This window comes from Somniosus microcephalus, chromosome 5 (assembly GCF_052327205.1).
Source record: "Somniosus microcephalus isolate GS21.2 chromosome 5, FLI_Smic_1.0, whole genome shotgun sequence".
Classification (NCBI taxonomy): Eukaryota; Metazoa; Chordata; class Chondrichthyes; order Squaliformes; family Somniosidae; genus Somniosus; species Somniosus microcephalus.
This window is the reverse complement of record NC_140991.1, coordinates 142,426,540-142,444,935: the sequence shown is the minus strand read 5'-3', so window position 1 is coordinate 142,444,935 and position 18,396 is coordinate 142,426,540. Positions and strand designations below refer to the sequence as shown.

Sequence of the window (18,396 nt, the reverse complement as noted above, 5' to 3'; positions counted from 1 at the left end):
TTCTGGTATAATCCTAGTAAATCTTTTTTGCACCTTCTCCAGTGCCTCTATATTCTTTTTATGCTATGGAGAGCAGAACTGTTCACAGTGCTCCAAGTGTGATCTAACCAAGGTTCTATACAAGTTTAACATAAGTTCTCTGCTTTTCAATTCTATCCCTCTAGAAATGAACTCCAGTACTTTGTTTGCTTTTTTATGGCCTTATTAAGCTGCATCACTACTTTTAATGATTTGTGTATCTGTACCCCCCAGATCCCTCTGTTCCTCTACCCCATTTAGACACTTATTTTCCAGGGAGTATGCGGCCTCCTTATTCTTCCTACCAAAATGTACCATTTCACACTTGCCTATATTGAAATTAATTTGCCAATTACATGCCCATTCTGCAAATTTATTAATGTCTTCCCGTATTTTGTCGCAGTCCTCCTTTCTATTAGCTATACACCCCAATTTAGTGTCATCCGCAAATTTTGAAATTATACTTTCAATTCCCGAGCCCAAATCATTAATGTAAATGGTGACCAAATGTGGTCCCAGCACCGATCCTTGTGGAACACCACTTCCCACCATTCGCCAGCTCTTTCCCACCTGTTTGTCGAGGACCACAATCTCGAGTAGTAACTTGTTTGGGGCTTGCTCTCCCCAACCCACCATAAGACAGCTCCACTTTATTAACATATATATCAAAATTAAATAAGAAAAAAATTCCAAGAGGATTCCAATCAGTTATTATTTCGCATGTTTAATTACCATTTAGATTGTCAGTATTTGTTTCCAGTAACTAATTGTCCGAAGTTTAATTGTAGCTCAGCTGCACCTTCTCCATCCAGGTGGCAAGAGGACATGCTAAAGACTAGCCACCACAGAGCCATGTTTAACTATGGACTCCCAGCAAATGGACTCCATAATCTTCCATGTCACTCAGCATCCTTCTCAGTCCTTAGTTTTAGTCCAGATGCACCAAGACTGAACCATCCAATAACAGTTGGGCACTGAATTTCCCAATCTCAGACACTTCCTGATGGGGATAACAATAGAAAAACACAGTCAAGTGGCAAGAAAAACAATAGAGCATATTGCTGCTGGAAACTTGTAACTGAGATATATCTATGTGGAGTCAGGCCTCTAGCACAGGGAGTGGGGCCAGGAGAAGCTGCCTGAGCTAGGATGCAAGACAGTAGCCCTGATGGGGCAGGATGGGCCTACCTAGTTAACGTTAGCTTTGTAAACTTTAATCTTAGTAGTTACAAAATCAAAGAAAATTAATTTCTTTGTCTTTCATTGAATGAGACATTTATATCCAAGAAAATAGAGCCATTAGGTTCACTTTATCTACATCTTCACCCATATAATTTTAAGGCATCAAACGCAAGACTGGGGAATTGTTTGCACCAATATTAACTGAATCCATTTGAAAGGATTGAGCCTCTAGTTCATAGAATCATAAAATTTACAAGGTATAGAAAGAAATCATTTGGCCCACTGGTGCTAGCTCTTCAATTAGAGCCAAGATATCAGCCTTGGCTCAGTGGTAGCACTCAGTCATAGAGTCATAACGGCACAGAAGGGGGCCATATGGACCATCGAGTCCGTGCCAGCTCTCTGTAGAGCAATCCAGTCAGTCCCATTCCCCTGCTCTATCCCCGTAGCCCTGTAAGTTTATTTCCCTCAAGTGCCTATCCAATCTCCCCTTGAAAACATTGAGTGTCTCCGCTTCCACCACTTCCGTCGGCAGCGAATTCCAGGTCATCACCACTCACATCTGTAGTGTCCGGGTATCAATAATACTTTGACTGCAGGAGAACAATAAAACAGGTATTTACTGAACAGAGGGGAACTCAAGACTGAAATACAGAAGCCTGCTATGCCTTTATATACAGGGGTGGTCACTGCCGGTACTGCAGTATAGAATCCGTTCTTCTCTTAAAGGTACATACACAACAATTCCTCCCCTTTTAGATAAACAGTACATAACATTCATTTAACAACTAAATAATAACTAATTACAATTACAATTTTCTCTGTACTATATACATCAACTGAAATAATCATTTATAAGTTCAGTCTTTGAGGAGGCTTCCTGATCCTGACTGGATAGCGCCTTTCTCGAGTATCCTGTTCTTGCGGCGGAGTTGATTCTGGCTCATTGTCATTGGTTGGTTCGTCAACTTCCAATACCACTGCTTCTGAGGTAGACGCAATCTGTACTTTGGGTTGATTACCAGGTGCACCTGCTCGTGGTATGGGTTTGGCTTGTTCCTGTGACTAGAATCTGGTCAGCATGACGTCTCACGATGCTCTCTCCAACATCCACTGTGTACATTAGTGGTCCCTGCTGTGTGCATATCGTTCCTGACTGCCATTTTTCAGTTCGGTAGTCGCGGGCCAAGACTGGTTGCCCTATCTTGAAGCTCCTGGTTGGCTTCTCATTTATGTGCTGGAATTGCTTATCCTCAACATCTCGTCTTATGTTTGGTTTGAGCAAATCCAGGCGACAACTTAGCCTTCGGTTGAAGAACATTACGGCTGGAGCTTGGTTGGTGACTGCATGTGTCACATTCCGGTAAGCAAACAAGAAATTATCCACCTTGTGTTGTAGTGGTATGTCGTCATTATACATTGCCTTTATTGCCTTTTTAAAGGTCTGAACAAACCTCTCAGCCAATCCATTTGTGGCTGGATGATATGGGGCAGATGTGTAATGTTTCACCCCATTATTCCTCAGAAACCTCCAGAAATCCTCGGACACAAACTGTGGCCCATTGTCGGAACAAATCTATTCTGGCAAGCCATTCCTGGCGAAGATGGTCCGTAGGACTGCAATAGTTTTCTCCGTGGTGGTGGAGGACATTTTGATGACCTCTGGCCATTTTGAATGGGCGTCCACAGCGATTAGGAACATTGAGTCCATAAATGGACCAGCAAAATGAATGTGTACCCGTTGCCATGGAGATGAGGGCCACTCCCATGGATGTAGCGGGGCCTGTGGTGGAGCGTTTTGGACCTTCTGGCATCCTGTGCATCTCTTGGTCATATCCTCGATTTCTTTATCGATTCCCGGCCACCACACAAACGCCCTGGCTAGGCTCTTCATTTTTACCCCTCCCAGATGACCCTCATGAAGCTCATTGAGCACTCTATCTCTCAACTTGGGTGGAATTACCACTCGGGATCCACACATCAAGGTCCCCCGGCACACTGACAGCTGTTCTCTCCTTGGCAAGAATGCTGGCAACAGTGAGTCGCCATGTGCTGGCCATCCCTTCACCGTCAAATCATAGACCCGAGAGAGTATCGGGTCATTTCGGGTTTCCTTCTCTATACTTGAGTTTGTAACAGGTAGACATTCGACTATGGTCGCATGGAATATCTCAACAGGGTCCATTGCAGGTGCTTCCTCCACCGTAGGCAACGGTAGGCGCGACAGCCCATCAGCGTTTCCATGCTGTTTCGTACCTTTGTACTCTACGTCGTACTGATGTGCCCCTAGAAAAAGTGACCATCTTTGCAGCCGTTGCGCCGTCATCACCGGAACGCCCTTCTTTGGGTTAAAAATGGAGACCAGGGGCTGATGATCAGTCAGTAGGGTGAATTTCTGCCCGTGCAGATAGTGATTGAACTTTTTCACCCCCCACACCAGGCTGAGGGCCTCCTTGTCAATCTGGGCGTAGTTATGCTCGGCTGAGGTTAACGAGCGCGACGCAAAGGCTATTGGCCTCTCTGAACCGTCAAGGAATTTGTGTGACAGCACCGCTCCGATGCCGTAGGGAGACGCATCACATGCTAACCGAATCGGTAGTGTTGGATTGTAGTGGGCCAATACTTCTTTTGAAGTGATTAGGCATTTACATTTCTGAAAGGCACGCTTACACTCATCACTCCATTTCCATGTTACTCCAGTTTGCAGTAGGGCGTTCAGTGGGTGCAGAATTGTAGATAAATTCAGCAAGAACTTATGGTAGTAGTTCACCAACCCGAGGAACGACCTCAGTTGCGACACATTTTCCGGCGCTGGAGCCTTGACGACAGCCTCAATCTTGTCCGGCGACTTATGCAACCCTTCCTCATCAATCATGTGGCCACAATACGAGATTTGTCTCCTGAAGAACTCGCATTTGGGGCGGTTGGCTCATAGCCCATATTCCTGTAATCTCGTGAGCACCTGCTCCAGGTTGGCAAGGTGTTCACTGTCATTTTCGCCCGTAACCAGGATGTCGTCCAAATAACACTGGGTCCCCGGGATCCCTTGCAGGACTTGTTCCATCGCCCTCTGCCAAATAGCCGGGGCTGATGCTACCCCGAATACCAGTCGATTGTACTGGTAAAGGCCTTTGTGAGTGTTTATCGTGAGGTATTTCCTAGATGCTTCTTCGACCTCCATTTGTAGATAAGCTTGGGCCAGATCAATCTTTGTAAAGCGTTTCCCTCCAGATAGTGAGGCGAAAATATCTTCTATCCGTGGAAGTGGATATTGTACTGTGTGCAGGACTGGGTTCACAGTTACCTTGAAGTCCCCACAGATGCGAACCTTCTTCGGTTCCCCAGGCATGCTGCTTAATGATTTCTTCATTACAGGAACGATGGGTGTGGCCCACTCGCTCCAGTCCACCTTGGACAGCACACCTGAACGCTCCAGACTCTCCAGCTCTGCTTCAACGGCTGGGCGGATCGCGTAAGGTACTGGTCTGGCCGTAAAAAAATTTTGGGTTTGCGTTATCTTCGATTTTTATTGTTGCCGTTACTCCTTTTAGAGTCCCATGTCCTTGTTGGAACACCTCTTTTGCGTCAGTTAGGATTTTTGACAGTCGTCCAGGTGTGACGTCATCATCCTTTTTAGTCACAGCGCCTGAATGGAATGCCAATCCAATTGTATTTTTCGGATCCATTCACGTCCCAATAATGGTGGTCCTCCATCTGGTAGTATATATAGATACAGTTTCTGTGTTTCCTTGCCGTTGTATTCAACTGGCACCCTTATTTTTCCTCTGGGGTAGACTTTTTGCCCCGTGTATGTCTTCAATACAATGGACGTGTCCTTCAAGGGTATGTGTGAGAATAGCCGCTCATAGTCTCGTCGATTCATGACAGTTATGGCTGATCCTGTGTCCAATTCCATCTTTACTGGGGACCCTGCTATCATGAGGGCGACCCAAATGGTTCGGTGATCCTCCTTTGCGATCACGTTGTGTAACTTTAGACAACTTCGTCTCCTGCTCCCGGAGTCCTTATCACTCTCCTGATCTTCCGCACTACTGTCTGTTACTTTCTTGTACTTTTCCTTAGTAGTTCTTGTAGTGTTGGTTTTCTTTCCCGACCTGCAGACTCTTGCTATGTGTCCCATTTTCCCACATTGCCTGCATACTTTGTCCTTAAACCAGCAGTCCTTCTGATCATGGGTTGTTCTGCCGCAGCGATAGCACTTTTCTGCTCCATACGCCATTTCGTTAGCGCTGTATTCCTGTGGTTTCTGTTGTATTTCCGCAGCTCCCCGTGCTGCTGCTTCGTAGGATACTGCCACGCTGAAAGCCTGTTCTAGCATCAGGTCCTTTTCCGAAAGGAGTCGTTTCTGGGTTCCTTCACTCTGGAGCCCGCAGACAAACTTATCCCGTAAGGTGTCTGCCAGTCCTGCTCCGAACTGGCAGTGCTTCGATAACTTGCGTAGTTCCGTAAGATAGTCAGCATTGCTCTCATCTTTGTGCTGGTTTCTTTTATGGAACTTGAATCTTTCTGCTATCAGCAGCGGTGTAGGGTTTAGGTGTTCCTGTAAGATATTAACAATCTCTTCAAAACTTTTCTCCATTGGTTTAGCTGGGGTAATTAAATTCCGCAATAGGCCGTACGTTCTCGCGCCCATCAAATTTAATAATACCGACGCCTTCTTTCCATCGGCCACCTCATTTGCCTCGCAGTACACTTCAATTCTTTCCACATACGTGGTCCAGTCTTCTACCTCGTTGTCGAAAGCAGTGATACTGCCACTCTTCGGCATCTTGAGTGATTTAAAATGGCGCCTCCTGCTTTTTCTTCTTCCCCAATGGAATAAAATGGCGCCTCCCGCGCTTTTCCTTCTTCCCCTTGCTGCCACGCTGCTCCTAGCGTTCTACGGGGTAATGGCGGCGACCCACGGCTTCGGCGCGTCTCACTTTTCCTTTCCCTCGTTCTATCCTCTCCACGCTGCCCGGTTCTTGAGCACCGACCGCGCCCTGTGCGCTCCACCCTCTCTTTTCCGACGACGCTGCACGGCCCCTTTGCAGAGCCGCTCGATCGAGCCCGAACCCGCCGCAGTCCGGGAGGGTCAGTGCACTATCTGCTACCAGCACGACTTGCTGGAACACCTCGACTGGGGAGCGAGGCCCAGCTCGCCACAGCCTCCCCTGCAGCTCTCCGATGGATCCCTGGGCTGTTGCCCGCGGTCGACGCCCGCCATTCTGACTTCGACCTCCAAGAAGCTTCTCTTCAGGGAAAAGATCCCCGTGAGGTGATGCAGTACTGCAGGTGAGTTCGAACCTGCCCGTCACCAGTGTAGTGTCCGGGTATCAATAATACTCGGACTGCAGGAGAACAATAAAACAGGTATTTACTGAAGAGGGGAACTCAAGACTGAAATACAGAAGCCTGCTATGGCTTTATATACAGGGGTGGTCACTGCCGGTACTGCAGTATAGAATCAGTTCTTCTCTTAAAGGTATATACACAACAACATCCCCCCTGTATCTCTTGCCCAAAACCTTAAATCTGTGTCCCCTAGTCCTTGCACCATCAACTAGTGGGAACAGCCTTTCCCCGTCTAGCCGAACTAAACCCGTCATAATCTTGTACACCTCTATCAAATCACCCCTCAACCTCCTTTGCTCTAATGAAAACAAATCCAGCTTCTCCAACCTGTCCTTGTAGCTAAGATCCCCCATCCCTGGAACCATTCTGGTAAATCTCCTCTGCACCCTCTCAAGGGCCTTCACATCCTTCCTAAAGTGTGGTGACCAGAACTGGATGCAATACTCCAGTTGTGGCCTAACCAGCGCTTTCTAAAGGTTCAGCATAACTTCTCTACTTTTGTACTCAATACCTCTATTTATGAAGCCCAAGATCCAATATGCTTTGTTAACCATTCTCTCAATATGTCCCGCCACCTTCAGGGACTTATGCACATTAACTCCCAGGTTCCTCTGTCCCTGCACACTCTTTAAAACTGTGCCATTAAGTGTATGTTACCTCTCCCTGTTCCTTCTGCCAAAATGCATCACCTCACACTTCTCTAACAAATTCCATCTGCCACTCCTCTGCCCATTCTGCTAGCCTTTCTATGTCCTGTTGCAGTCGATTGGTATCATCCTCACTGTTTGCCACACCCCCAAGTTTGGTGTCATCGCAAATTTAGAAATTCTACTCTCTATTCCAATGGCCAGGTCATTTATATATATCAAAAAGAGCAGTGGCCCCAGCACTGACCCTTTGGGAACACCACTGTCTACCACCCTCCAGTCTGAAAAACAGCCATTTACCACAACTCGCTGTTTTCTGTCCATAAGCCAATTCCTTATCCAAGTTGCCACTGACCCACCTATTCCATGAGCCTCAATTTTATTAACCAGCCTTCTACGTGGTACTTTGTCAAATGCCTTCTGAAAATCCATGTAGACAACATCCATTGCATTCCCTTCATCAATCCTCCCTGTTACTTCATCAAAAAATTCAATTTGATTAGTCAAACATGATCTGCCTTTTACAAACCTGTGTTGTCTCTCCTTAATTAGCTTAAACCTCTCCAAGTGCCTGTTAATTTTTTCCTTGATTATTGTTTCTAAAACTTTACCCACCACTGATGATAAACTGACCAGCCTGTAGTTACTAGGATTGTCCTTACACCCTTTCTTGAACAAGGGTGTCACATTTGCCACTTTCCAATCCTCAGGCACCTCCCCTGCATCTAGGGAAGATTAGAAAATTATGGCAAGCCCTTCCTCTATCTCCTCCCCTAATTCCCTTGGCAACCTAGGACGAAAGCCATCTGGACCAGGCGACTTGTCCATTCTAAGCATACCCAGCCTTTCTAGTACATCCTGTCTATCAATTTTCACCCCTTCCATTGCTTTGACCTTTTCCACTTCTACCGATATTTTGTCAGCATCCACCTCCTTAGTAAACACCGATACAAAGTACTTGTGGTAAACCACGTTCACTATCGTATCACTGTTAGTAGTTAGCACTGTTCACCACTGTTCGTTATAACTGTATCACTGACCACTATTGTATCACGGTACGAGGTCGCCTCTTGCCACACTGCTATACCTGGGATGACCACCGCCGACTCCGCCTTGGCTCCACCCACCAGGCCAGGTATAAAGGTGAGCGACTGACTGGTATTCCTCCTGCTTGGATCGGATCACCCACGAGAGTGGGCTCTGTTATTTAGTCAATAAAAACCTTTAGTCACCTTCGTAACTCTTCGCCTTTTATTGGAGGAATTGATAGGTATATCAATTTTATTGACTAAATTTAATGATGTCCGACAACGAGTCACAACCGGCGGAGGAGCCACCAGCGCAGCTCCCAGGAGCACAGCCACACCAGCCAGCTTGGCTGCGAGCCCTCAGACCGCCGTACCTGGACCTGAACCCACGAGCAGCAAACTCAGCCGCAGACTTTAAACACTGGCTGGTCTGCTTCGAATCATACCTGAGAGAATCCAGCGTCCCTCAGGCATCCAAACTAAGTGTCCTGCAGGCGCAACTGAGCCCGAGAGTATACACTCTCATCGAGGACATGACTACCTACGAGACCGCCATCAACCTGCTGAAACAGAAGTACCGGACCCCGGTAAACTACATGTACGCTAGGCACCTCCTAAGATCACGGCCGCAACAGCCAGGAGAATCAGTAGCCGAATTCTCACAGGCGCTATATGCACTCGCCAGGAACTGTGACTTTAAATCGGTGTCGGCAGCCGAAAATACTGAAGATAATATCCGCGACGCATTCCTGAAAGGCCTACGGTCCGAGTACTCACGGCAAAGACTGCTGGAAGCTAAAGACCTCAGCATGGAAAAAGCTGAAGCCCTCGCTATCTCCCTGGAAGTGGCCCACCAAGATCAGGAAGCATTCACCAGGTACTGCTCGCGACCCTGGGACTCGGGCCCGACCCCTACCACAGCACCCTTCCCAGCGCCGCCCCCGGGACCTACCTCTGCGTCGGCGTCCCGGACCCGACCGGCCCCGCCACCCCCGGCACCGGCCCCGACATCGGGCATCCGCGATCGGGCCGCCGGCTGTTTTTTTTGTGGCCAGGAGAAGCACCCGAGGTCGCGCTGCCCAGCCAAGAACTCCACATGCAGAACCTGCCTGAAGAAAGGCCACTTCTCCAAGGCCTGCAGGAGCGGATCCTCAGAGGCCAGCAGTGCCGCATGCGAACTATGGGGGCGGCCATCTTCGTTTAGGGCAACTGAGGCCAGCATCCCCACACATGAGTCATGGGGGTGGCCATCTTTGTTTAGGGCAACTGAGGCCAGCATCCCCACACATGAGTCATGGGGGCGGCCATCTTTGATTAAGGCAACCGACCCCAATAGTGCCTCATGTGAGCTACGGGGGCAGCCATCTTCTCCGTCATTTTGCCCTACCTCGTGGGAGACGCCATTTTACTCACCACGCCCGACCGCCTCGCCCGCAGATGACAACGACTCGCTCAGCTACACACTAGCTTCCGTCACCCTGGACCAAGCCCGCCCGCACCATCTGTCCAAGTCAATGATGGACATCAAAGTGAACGGCCACGCCACGACCTGCCTGTTCGACAGCGGAAGCACGGAGAGCTTCATCCACCCAGACACGGTGAGCCACTACTCCCTCTCTGTCCTACCAACGCGCAGCCGAATCTCGATGGCATCGAGGTCCCACGCCACGGACATCAGCGGCTACTGTGTCGTGACCCTGTCGGTTAAGGGCACGGAGTATAAAAACTTTAAACTCCTCGTCCTCCCCCATCTCTGCGCTGCCGTCCTACTAGGGCTGGACTTCCAATCCCACCTCCAAAGCGTAACCCTAGCATACGGTGGACCCCTCCCCCCACTCACAGTCAACAACCAGCAAACGTTAAACCGCCCACCGCGTAACACCTGCAGCCTCTCCACCCTCAAGGTCCCGCCACCCTCTCTGTTTGCTAACCTTACCCCTGACTGCAAACCCGTCGCTACCAAGAGCAGGCGGTATAGCGCCGGGGACAGAGCCTTCATTAGCTCTGAGGTGCGGCGCCTCCTGAAAGAGGGCATTATCGAGGGGAGCAGCAGCCCCTGGCGTGCCCAGGTCGTAGTCGTAAAGACCGGCGATAAAAACCGCCTGGTCATCGACTACAGCCAGACCATAAACAGATATACCCAGCTGGACGCATACCCCCTCCCCCGCATATCTGACATGGTCAATCAGATTGCACAGTATAAAGTATTCTCGACCATCGACCTGAAGTCGGCCTACCACCAACTCCCTATCCACCCTGAGGACCGCCAGTATACCGCCTTCGAGGCGAATGGGCGCCTATACCACTTCCTTAGGGTCCCCTTCGGTGTCACTAATGGGGTCTCGGTCTTCCAAAGGGAGATGGACCAGATGGTTGACCAGAACGAACTGCAGGCTACATTCCCCTACCTAGATAACGTCACTATCTGCGGCCGCGACCGGCAGGAACATGACGCGAATCTGGAGAAATTCCTCCGTACGGCCCAACGGCTGAACCTCACCTACAATAAGGAGAAATGCGTGTTTAACACCACACGCCTTGCCATCCTCGGCTGCGTAGTGGAGAACGGAATCATCGGCCCCGACCCAGAAAGAATGCGCCCCCTCATGGAGCTACCCCTCCCCCACTGCCCTAAAGCACTTAGGAGAACCCTGGGGCTTTTCGCCTACTATGCCCAATGGGTACCCAATTACGCGGACAAAGCCAGACCCCTCCTGAAAGCCACTTCCTTCCCCCTCACGGAGGAGGCGTGCGCGGCCTTCTCCCTCATTAAGGGAGACATAGCCAAGGCCACGATGCACGCAGTGGACGAGTCCATCCCCTTCCAGGTGGAGAGCGACGCATCCGACTTCGCCTTAGCCGCCACCCTAAACCAGGAGGGGAGGCCAGTGGCCTTCTTCTCAAGGACCCTACAGGGCCCCGAGATCCGACATTCGTCGGTCGAGAAAGAGGCCCAGGCGATCGTGGAGGCAGTACGGCGCTGGAGGCACTACCTGGCAGGCAAACGATTTACCCTCCTCACCGACCAGCGTTCGGTGGCTTTCATGTTTAATAACAAGCTGAAGGGCAAAATCAAGAATGACAAGATTTTGAGATGGAGAATCGAGCTCTCCACCTACGATTATGAGATCTTGTACCGGCCAGGCAAGCTGAACGAATCCCCTGATGCCCTTTCACGAATGACATGCGCCAGCGCGCATATCGATAGGCTTCAGACCCTCCACGACCAGCTCTGCCACCCCGGAGTCACCAGACTCTACCATTTCATTAAGGCCCGCAACCTGACCTACTCCATCGAGGAGGTCAGGACCATGACCAGGAACTGCCAGACCTGTGCGGAGTGCAAACCGCACTTCTATAGGCCGGACCGAGCAAGCCTGATCAAGGCCACCCGCCCCTTCGAGCGCCTGAGCATCGACTTTAAGGGGCCCCTCCCGTCCTCTGACCGTAATGTGTACTTCCTCAACATCGTTGATGAGTACTCCCGTTTCCCCTTTGCCTTCCCCTGCCCCGACATGACCAGTAGCACGGTCATCAAGTGCCTGAATGCCCTCTTCGCCTTGTTCGGGTTCCCGAACTATATACACAGCGACCGGGGCTCCTCCTTCATGAGCGAGGAACTCCGGCAATTCCTCCTAGAGAGAGGTATTGCAGCAAGCAGGACCACCAGCTACAACCCCAGAGGTAACGGTCAGGTGGAAAGAGAGAACGCGACGGTATGGAAGGCCGTCCTCTTAGCCTTAAAGTCTAAGGGCCTCCCAACCTCCCGCTGGCAAGAAGTCCTCCCGACAGCGCTGCACTCCATCCGGTCATTACTTTGCACGGCCACTAACACCACCCCCCATGAACGAATGTTCGTTTTCCCCAGGAAGTCGACTACGGGAACCACTCTACCAACCTGGCTGACCGCCCCGGGGCCGGTCTGGCTGCGGAAACACGTGAGGGCCCATAAAACGGACCCCCTGGTCGAGAGGGTGAACCTCCTGCACGCCAACCCCCAGTACGCCTACGTGGCGTACCCAGACGGGCGGGAGGACACTGTCTCCCTACGAGACCTCGCACCCTCAGCCGATCCGGAAACACCGCCACCACCCCCCCCAACCCCAGCCCAGGTAGACGGCATGCCGGAACCCCACGAGCCCTCGCCGACCACGCAAACACCAGCATCAACACCGGATAAGGCACCAGCACCGGATAAGGCAACACCACCGCTGCGGCGATCGGAGAGGCTTACGAAGCCTCCGGACAGACTGACCTACCAGAATTGGTAGTACACTTCACCCCGCCGGACTTAATTCTAAACAAGGGGTGAATGTGGTAAACCACGTTCACTATCGTATCACTGTTAGTAGTTAGCACTGTTCACCACTGTTCGTTATAACTGTATCACTGACCACTATTGTATCACGGTACGAGGTCGCCTCTTGCCACACTGCTATACCTGGGATGACCACCGCCGACTCCGCCTTGGCTCCACCCACCAGGCCAGGTATAAAGGTGAGCGACTGACTGGTATTCCTCCTGCTTGGATCGGATCACCCACGAGAGTGGGCTCTGTTATTTAGTCAATAAAAACCTTTAGTCACCTTCGTAACTCTTCGCCTTTTATTGGAGGAATTGATAGGTATATCAGTACTCATTGAGTATTTTAGCCTTGCCCTGCACCTCTAAGCATATATCACCTTCTTTGTCTCTAATAGGCCCCACCCTGCCTCTTGCTACCCACTTACTGTTTACATGCCGGAAGATGATTTTTGGGTTCCCTTTTATGTTAACTGTCATTCTACTCTCATATTCTCTTTGCCAATCTTATTTTCAACTGCATATCCCCTCACAACTTACTGTATTTGGACTGGTTCTCCCTTGAAGAATTCACCTTCTCTATCTCCCTCATCAGCCAAGGAGCCCTTGCTTTGGTTCCCTTACCCTTCTCTCTTGTTGGAATGTACCTAGCCTGTACTTGGAACATCTCCTCCTTAAAGATCACCCATTGTTCCATTACAGTTTTTCCTGTCAGTCTTTGGTTTCATTTTACCCTGGCTAGATCCTTTCGCATCCCATTGAAGTTAGCCCTATTCCAGTTTAGAAGATCCACTCTAGATTGCTCCTTGCTCCTCACCATTGCTAATCTAAATCTTATGATACGATGATCACTCGTACCCAAGTGTTCTCCCACAGACACTTGGTCGAGCTGGCCCACCTCATTCCCCAGCACCAGATCCAGCAATGCCTCCTTCCTAGTTGGGCCAAGAACGTATTGGTCAAGGAAATTCTCCTGAACACATTTCAGAAATTCGTCCCCCTCCTTTCCCTTTACCCTAGCATTCTCCCAATCGATATTTAGGTAATTAAAGACCCCCAATATCACCACACTATAGCTCTTGCATATCTCTGCGATTACCCTGCAGATTTGCTCCTCTACCTCCCTCTCACTATTTGGATGTCTATAGAATACCCCCAATAGCGTAATCATACCCTTTTTGGTCCTCAACTCTAACCAAATGGATTCTGTCCTTGTCCCCTCAAGAACATCCTCCCTTTCCAATACTACAATGTCTTCCTTAATCAGCACTGCCACCCCACCTCCCTTTTTTCCTTCCCTATCTTTTCTGAACACCTTGTACCCTTGAATATTAAGTGTCCAGTCCGCACTGTTTTTAAGCCACGTTTCAGTTATTGCCACAACATCATATTGCCACACGGTTAATTGTGCTTGTAGCTCACCAACCTTATTCACACTTTGTGCGTTTACATACATGCATTCTAATCTCATTTTTTAATTTTTCATAGTCTTTCTTAGTCTGCTCCCATCTAATATGGTACTACTTCCGCCTCTAGTACTGCTTTCTTCTCTAGTACTATCCAACACACTCACTCTTCTATGCACCTTATTCCTCTTTTCTACTCCTATATGCTGGTGCCCATCCCCCTGCCAAGCTAGTTTAAACCCTCCCCAACAGCACGAACAAACCTCCCTGTGAGAATATTAGCCCTGGCTCTGTTGAGGTGTAACTTGTCCAGCTTGTACAGGTCCCACCTTCTCCAGAAACGGTCCCAATGCCTCAGGAATCTAAAGCCATCCCTCCTGCACCATCTCTCCAGCCGCGCATTCATCTGATCTATCCTCCTATTCCTGTACTCACTAGCACGTGGCACCGGGAGTAATCCGGAGATTACTACCTTTTGAGCTCCTGCTTTTTAATCTCTTTCCTAGCTCCCTAAACTCTGCCTGCAGGACCTCATCCCTCTTTCTGCCTATGTCGTTGGTACCGATATGGACAACGACCTCTGGCTGTTCACCCTCCCCACTCAGAGTGTCCTGCAGCTGCTGAGTGACCTCCTTGATGCTTGCACCAGGGCGGCAACATACCATCCTGGAGTCATGTCTATGGCCGCAGAAATGCCTGTCTGCTCCCCTAACTATTGAATCCCTTACCACTATTACTCTTTTTCCTCCCCCCCCCGTGCAGCTGAGCCACCCGTGGTGATGTGGACTTGACTCTGGCTGCCCTCACCAGTACTCAGAACAGAATACTGGTTGGAGAGCGCGATGCACACCGGGGACTCCTGCACTACCTGCCTGGTCCTCCTCTTCTGTCTGGCGGTCACCCATTCCCTCTCAGCCTGCATACTCTTAAGCTGCGGGGTGACCACCTCTAGAAACGTGCTATCCATGTAACTCTCAGCCTCGCGGATGCACCGCAGTGACTCCAGCCGCCGCTCAAACTCCGAAACCCGGAGCTCAAGTTGCTGTAGCTGGCGACACTTCCCGCACATGTGGTCATCCAGGCTACACAAAGCGTCCAGGACTTCCCACATGGCACAGGATGTACACTCCATGGGACTGAGCTGCCCTGCCATGCCTCTATTTAATAGACTAAGAACTAACCCAACAGAAAAGAACTTAAAACTTAACAAAAAATATTCCCCAGCTACTCAAAAATCAGCTATTTCCCTCTATTTAATAGGCTATTAACTAACTTGGCAGAAATAAACTTAAAAAAAATACACTCCCCAGCTACTCACCAATCAGCTCCTTGTGCCGACATCACTTTTTTTTTTACTTTGATGTCTCTTTTTTAAAAACTGCCTCTGTTGAGTTGCTGCCGCTCCTTTTAACTGCTCCGCTCTCACTGTGCTCCCTCCAGGTCCGCTACTTCCGCTCCTGGTGCTACCAACTGAGCCACAGCTGACATTAAACTACTTGATAATTGTTAATTACTGCCAATCAACCGCTCTGGAAAGTAACTATTATAAGTGTGGTGTCTCATTCTTTCAGGCATTTTTTAAAATGCCAAATTTTAATTTTTTCCTCTTTCTGTCTCTCTTTTTCTCTCATCTTTCTTTCCCTCTATTACTCTTTCTGTATCTGATTTAACATTGAATTCACCACCTTTAATTCTGCCTCCTTCTCAGTCCTTCCGCTGTTTATTTTCCAATCCTCAAATCTCATTGGTTAAGGAGATACCTTGTTCGTTGCCCTGTTCACTCAGGTCCCAGATGCCCTGTTTCCATCACTGTGCCATTATCAGCTCAAACTTTCAGCAACTTTGTGGGCAACATTTTTTTGAGTTTTGAATGGTGCAGGGGCAAGGCTAACTAACGGCAGACACCGTTCGATGTCCTAGTGGTGCAAAATCTGGCCCAAAATATCTGCTACTTGTGCATATTTGTTCCTGTAGTGAAGCCACCACAGTCCATATTCTGGTTACTGTACTAAAACCTATCCAAGCTGGCCCATTGATGCCATTCTTCACAGCTAACCACCTCTACTCAATGCTAGAAAATAAAGACGCATTCTGTGCACTTCATCATAGCCACTTTAACATCTCTTGATTTAATTTTAAAATACATCTGTAATGGAGTCTGCCCAATTTAAATGGATGGGCTCATGAGCGTGCAATACTCCCTGTGCTCCACCCAGGTGATATTTTACACCCAGGCGACGAAGATGAAAATCTACTCCATAGTTAGCAGATATGATCATACTTGTACAGACCAAGGAAAGATTTAAAATATCTCAATATTACTCAGTGTTTTTAATGGGAATGGAAAGAATGAAGTGAAAATAAAAAGCTTGACTCTTCTAAATATAAACAAACAACGATCCTGGAAGATAAATCAAGCTGATTATTTACATAGTTCTAGTATATTATGCAGACCTAATGCTTTACTTATTTTTGATTTTATTTATCTCTTACTTTGCTGACTGTTGTTTGTGTACAGTTTCGTGGCTGCCAACAGCCCTCTGGTAACTCACTCAAGTGACTATTTGCACGTGAACCTAGATAAAGAGAGAGAAAGAAGGAAAGAACTTGCATCTATATAGCACCTTTCATGACCTCAAAGCGCTTTACAACCAATGAAGTACTTTTGAAATGTAGTCACTTGTAATCTAGGAAACATGGCAGCCAATTTGCGCATGGCGGGCTCCCACAAACAGCAATGAGATAAATAATCAGATAATGTTTAGTGAAGTTGAATGAGGGATAAATATTGGTCAGGATACTAGGAGAACTCTCCTGCTCTTCTTCAAATGGTGCCACGGAATCAATTACGACCACCTGAGAGCCATCAGGGCCTCAGTTTAACCTCTTAATTGAAAGACGGCACCTCCAACAGTGCAGCACTCCCTCAGTGCTGCACTGAAATGTCAGTCTAGATTTTGTGCTGAAGTCTCTGGAGTGGGACAGAACTTCAACCCACAACCTCCTGACTCCAAGGTGAGAGTGCTCCCACTGAGCCACAGCTGACACTGATAGTGAGTGGCAGCAGAGTATTTAATTGTGGGGCAACATATGCAGCTAAACTCATCCCGTCCTCAATCTGGAATGAGAATGCTGTTCAATTTTCCCCCTTCTTCGCATAAGGACGCTGAGGCTAATTGTAACAACACCGCCATCCCAGCTAAAATCTGTTAAACTTGAGACCATGCCTACCTGAATGGCTCAGTGGGTAAATGCAATGTGTGGGAAGGTACTGAGCCATAAAGACCAGGAAGGTCCCAGAATTAAGCTTTGATCTGTGTAGTTAGCAATGTCGTGAAGCTGGCATTGATGACAGAAAAATCTGATGGTGTTTTGGCTGTTGGTAAGAATCGCAGAGGAAAATTTGGGAAAAAGGTCTTTGGAGGAGCCTCTAAACTGAACTAAATATTTTTAAATATCTTTACTAAATAATACTGTGGCACCATTTTTATGCCGCTGCCAGGACTCTGAGTTCTGGCTGATCTTTCCCCAAAAAGAAATAAAACAATTTTGGGGGTGATCCTGGGGCCGGATTAATTCTGCTCAGACTGTCCATAGAGACACTGAGAAAACATCTGAAAATACTGCTAATAGATGCATGGTTTACACATCACAAAATGAACCGTAGTGCTAATACAATCAAGTATTGGTATGAAGAAAGTAAACCTATTGTGCTGATTAAGATGAAGGATATTGACGCTGAGGATGGAGAAATTTCTGACTCCCAAGTTGTATAAGTACTGAGATGTGGTACACCTTGCGTGTTTACGAACAATGACAGACAGGTAAAGACCCTCTGTTCCATCGAGCCTGTCCCACACAATTGTATCACAATATATACTCTCCACCCTGCCTGAAACCATGTGATCTCCAGGGAGAGGCAAAAAAACAGATTAAAAAACCCAGGCCAATTTGGAGGAGAAAATCTGGGAAATTCCTCATCGACCCATCTAGGCAATTGAAACTAGCCCAGGAGATCACTCTGGCCTTGAATTCCCAAAAGTACCTACCTTCTGTATGTAAAACAAAAAGATGCAGCTATTTTTTCTTGCAATTTGGTGGCAGGTTGATAAATCGAAGACGGCTTCTCTCAACAATGAGGTGATTCGGGGAGATGGTGTTCTGCCTGATGACGGAGAGTATAAGCCACCTTCTACTAATCTGAAAAGCAAAGACTATTACACAGACTTTGTGATTACGCTGGCGATACCAGTAGCCGTTGCCCTGGTGCTGTTTGTTATCCTTGGTTACATCATGTTTTGCCGCCGGGAAGGAGTGTAAGTACATCACACTGCTGTCCAAATGCATATACACAGGGACTCAAAACATAGGCACATGTTTAAAAAAAACCTAGACACTTCTATTTTGTGATGATATCTTAAAATAATACCGGGGAAAGGTTTCTACTTACTCTGTTTC

At 48.3% G+C, this 18,396-nt stretch overlaps 1 protein-coding gene across 5 annotated transcripts in view; it reads left to right on the top strand.

Moving 5' to 3' along the window:
• The window catches only part of sgce (sarcoglycan, epsilon), a 103,260-nt gene that overhangs the window by 52,244 nt on the left and 32,620 nt on the right, over positions 1-18,396 (top strand). For all 5 annotated transcript variants that reach the window (XR_015078432.1, XM_085988301.1, XM_085988300.1 and 2 more), the window contains one exon: positions 18,043-18,254. Coding sequence is in view for 4 of the 5 variants with exons in the window: in XM_085988301.1 (XP_085844427.1) it covers positions 18,043-18,254 (212 nt within the window). In the remaining variant the exon portion in view is untranslated. The remainder of the gene's footprint in view (positions 1-18,042; positions 18,255-18,396) is intronic.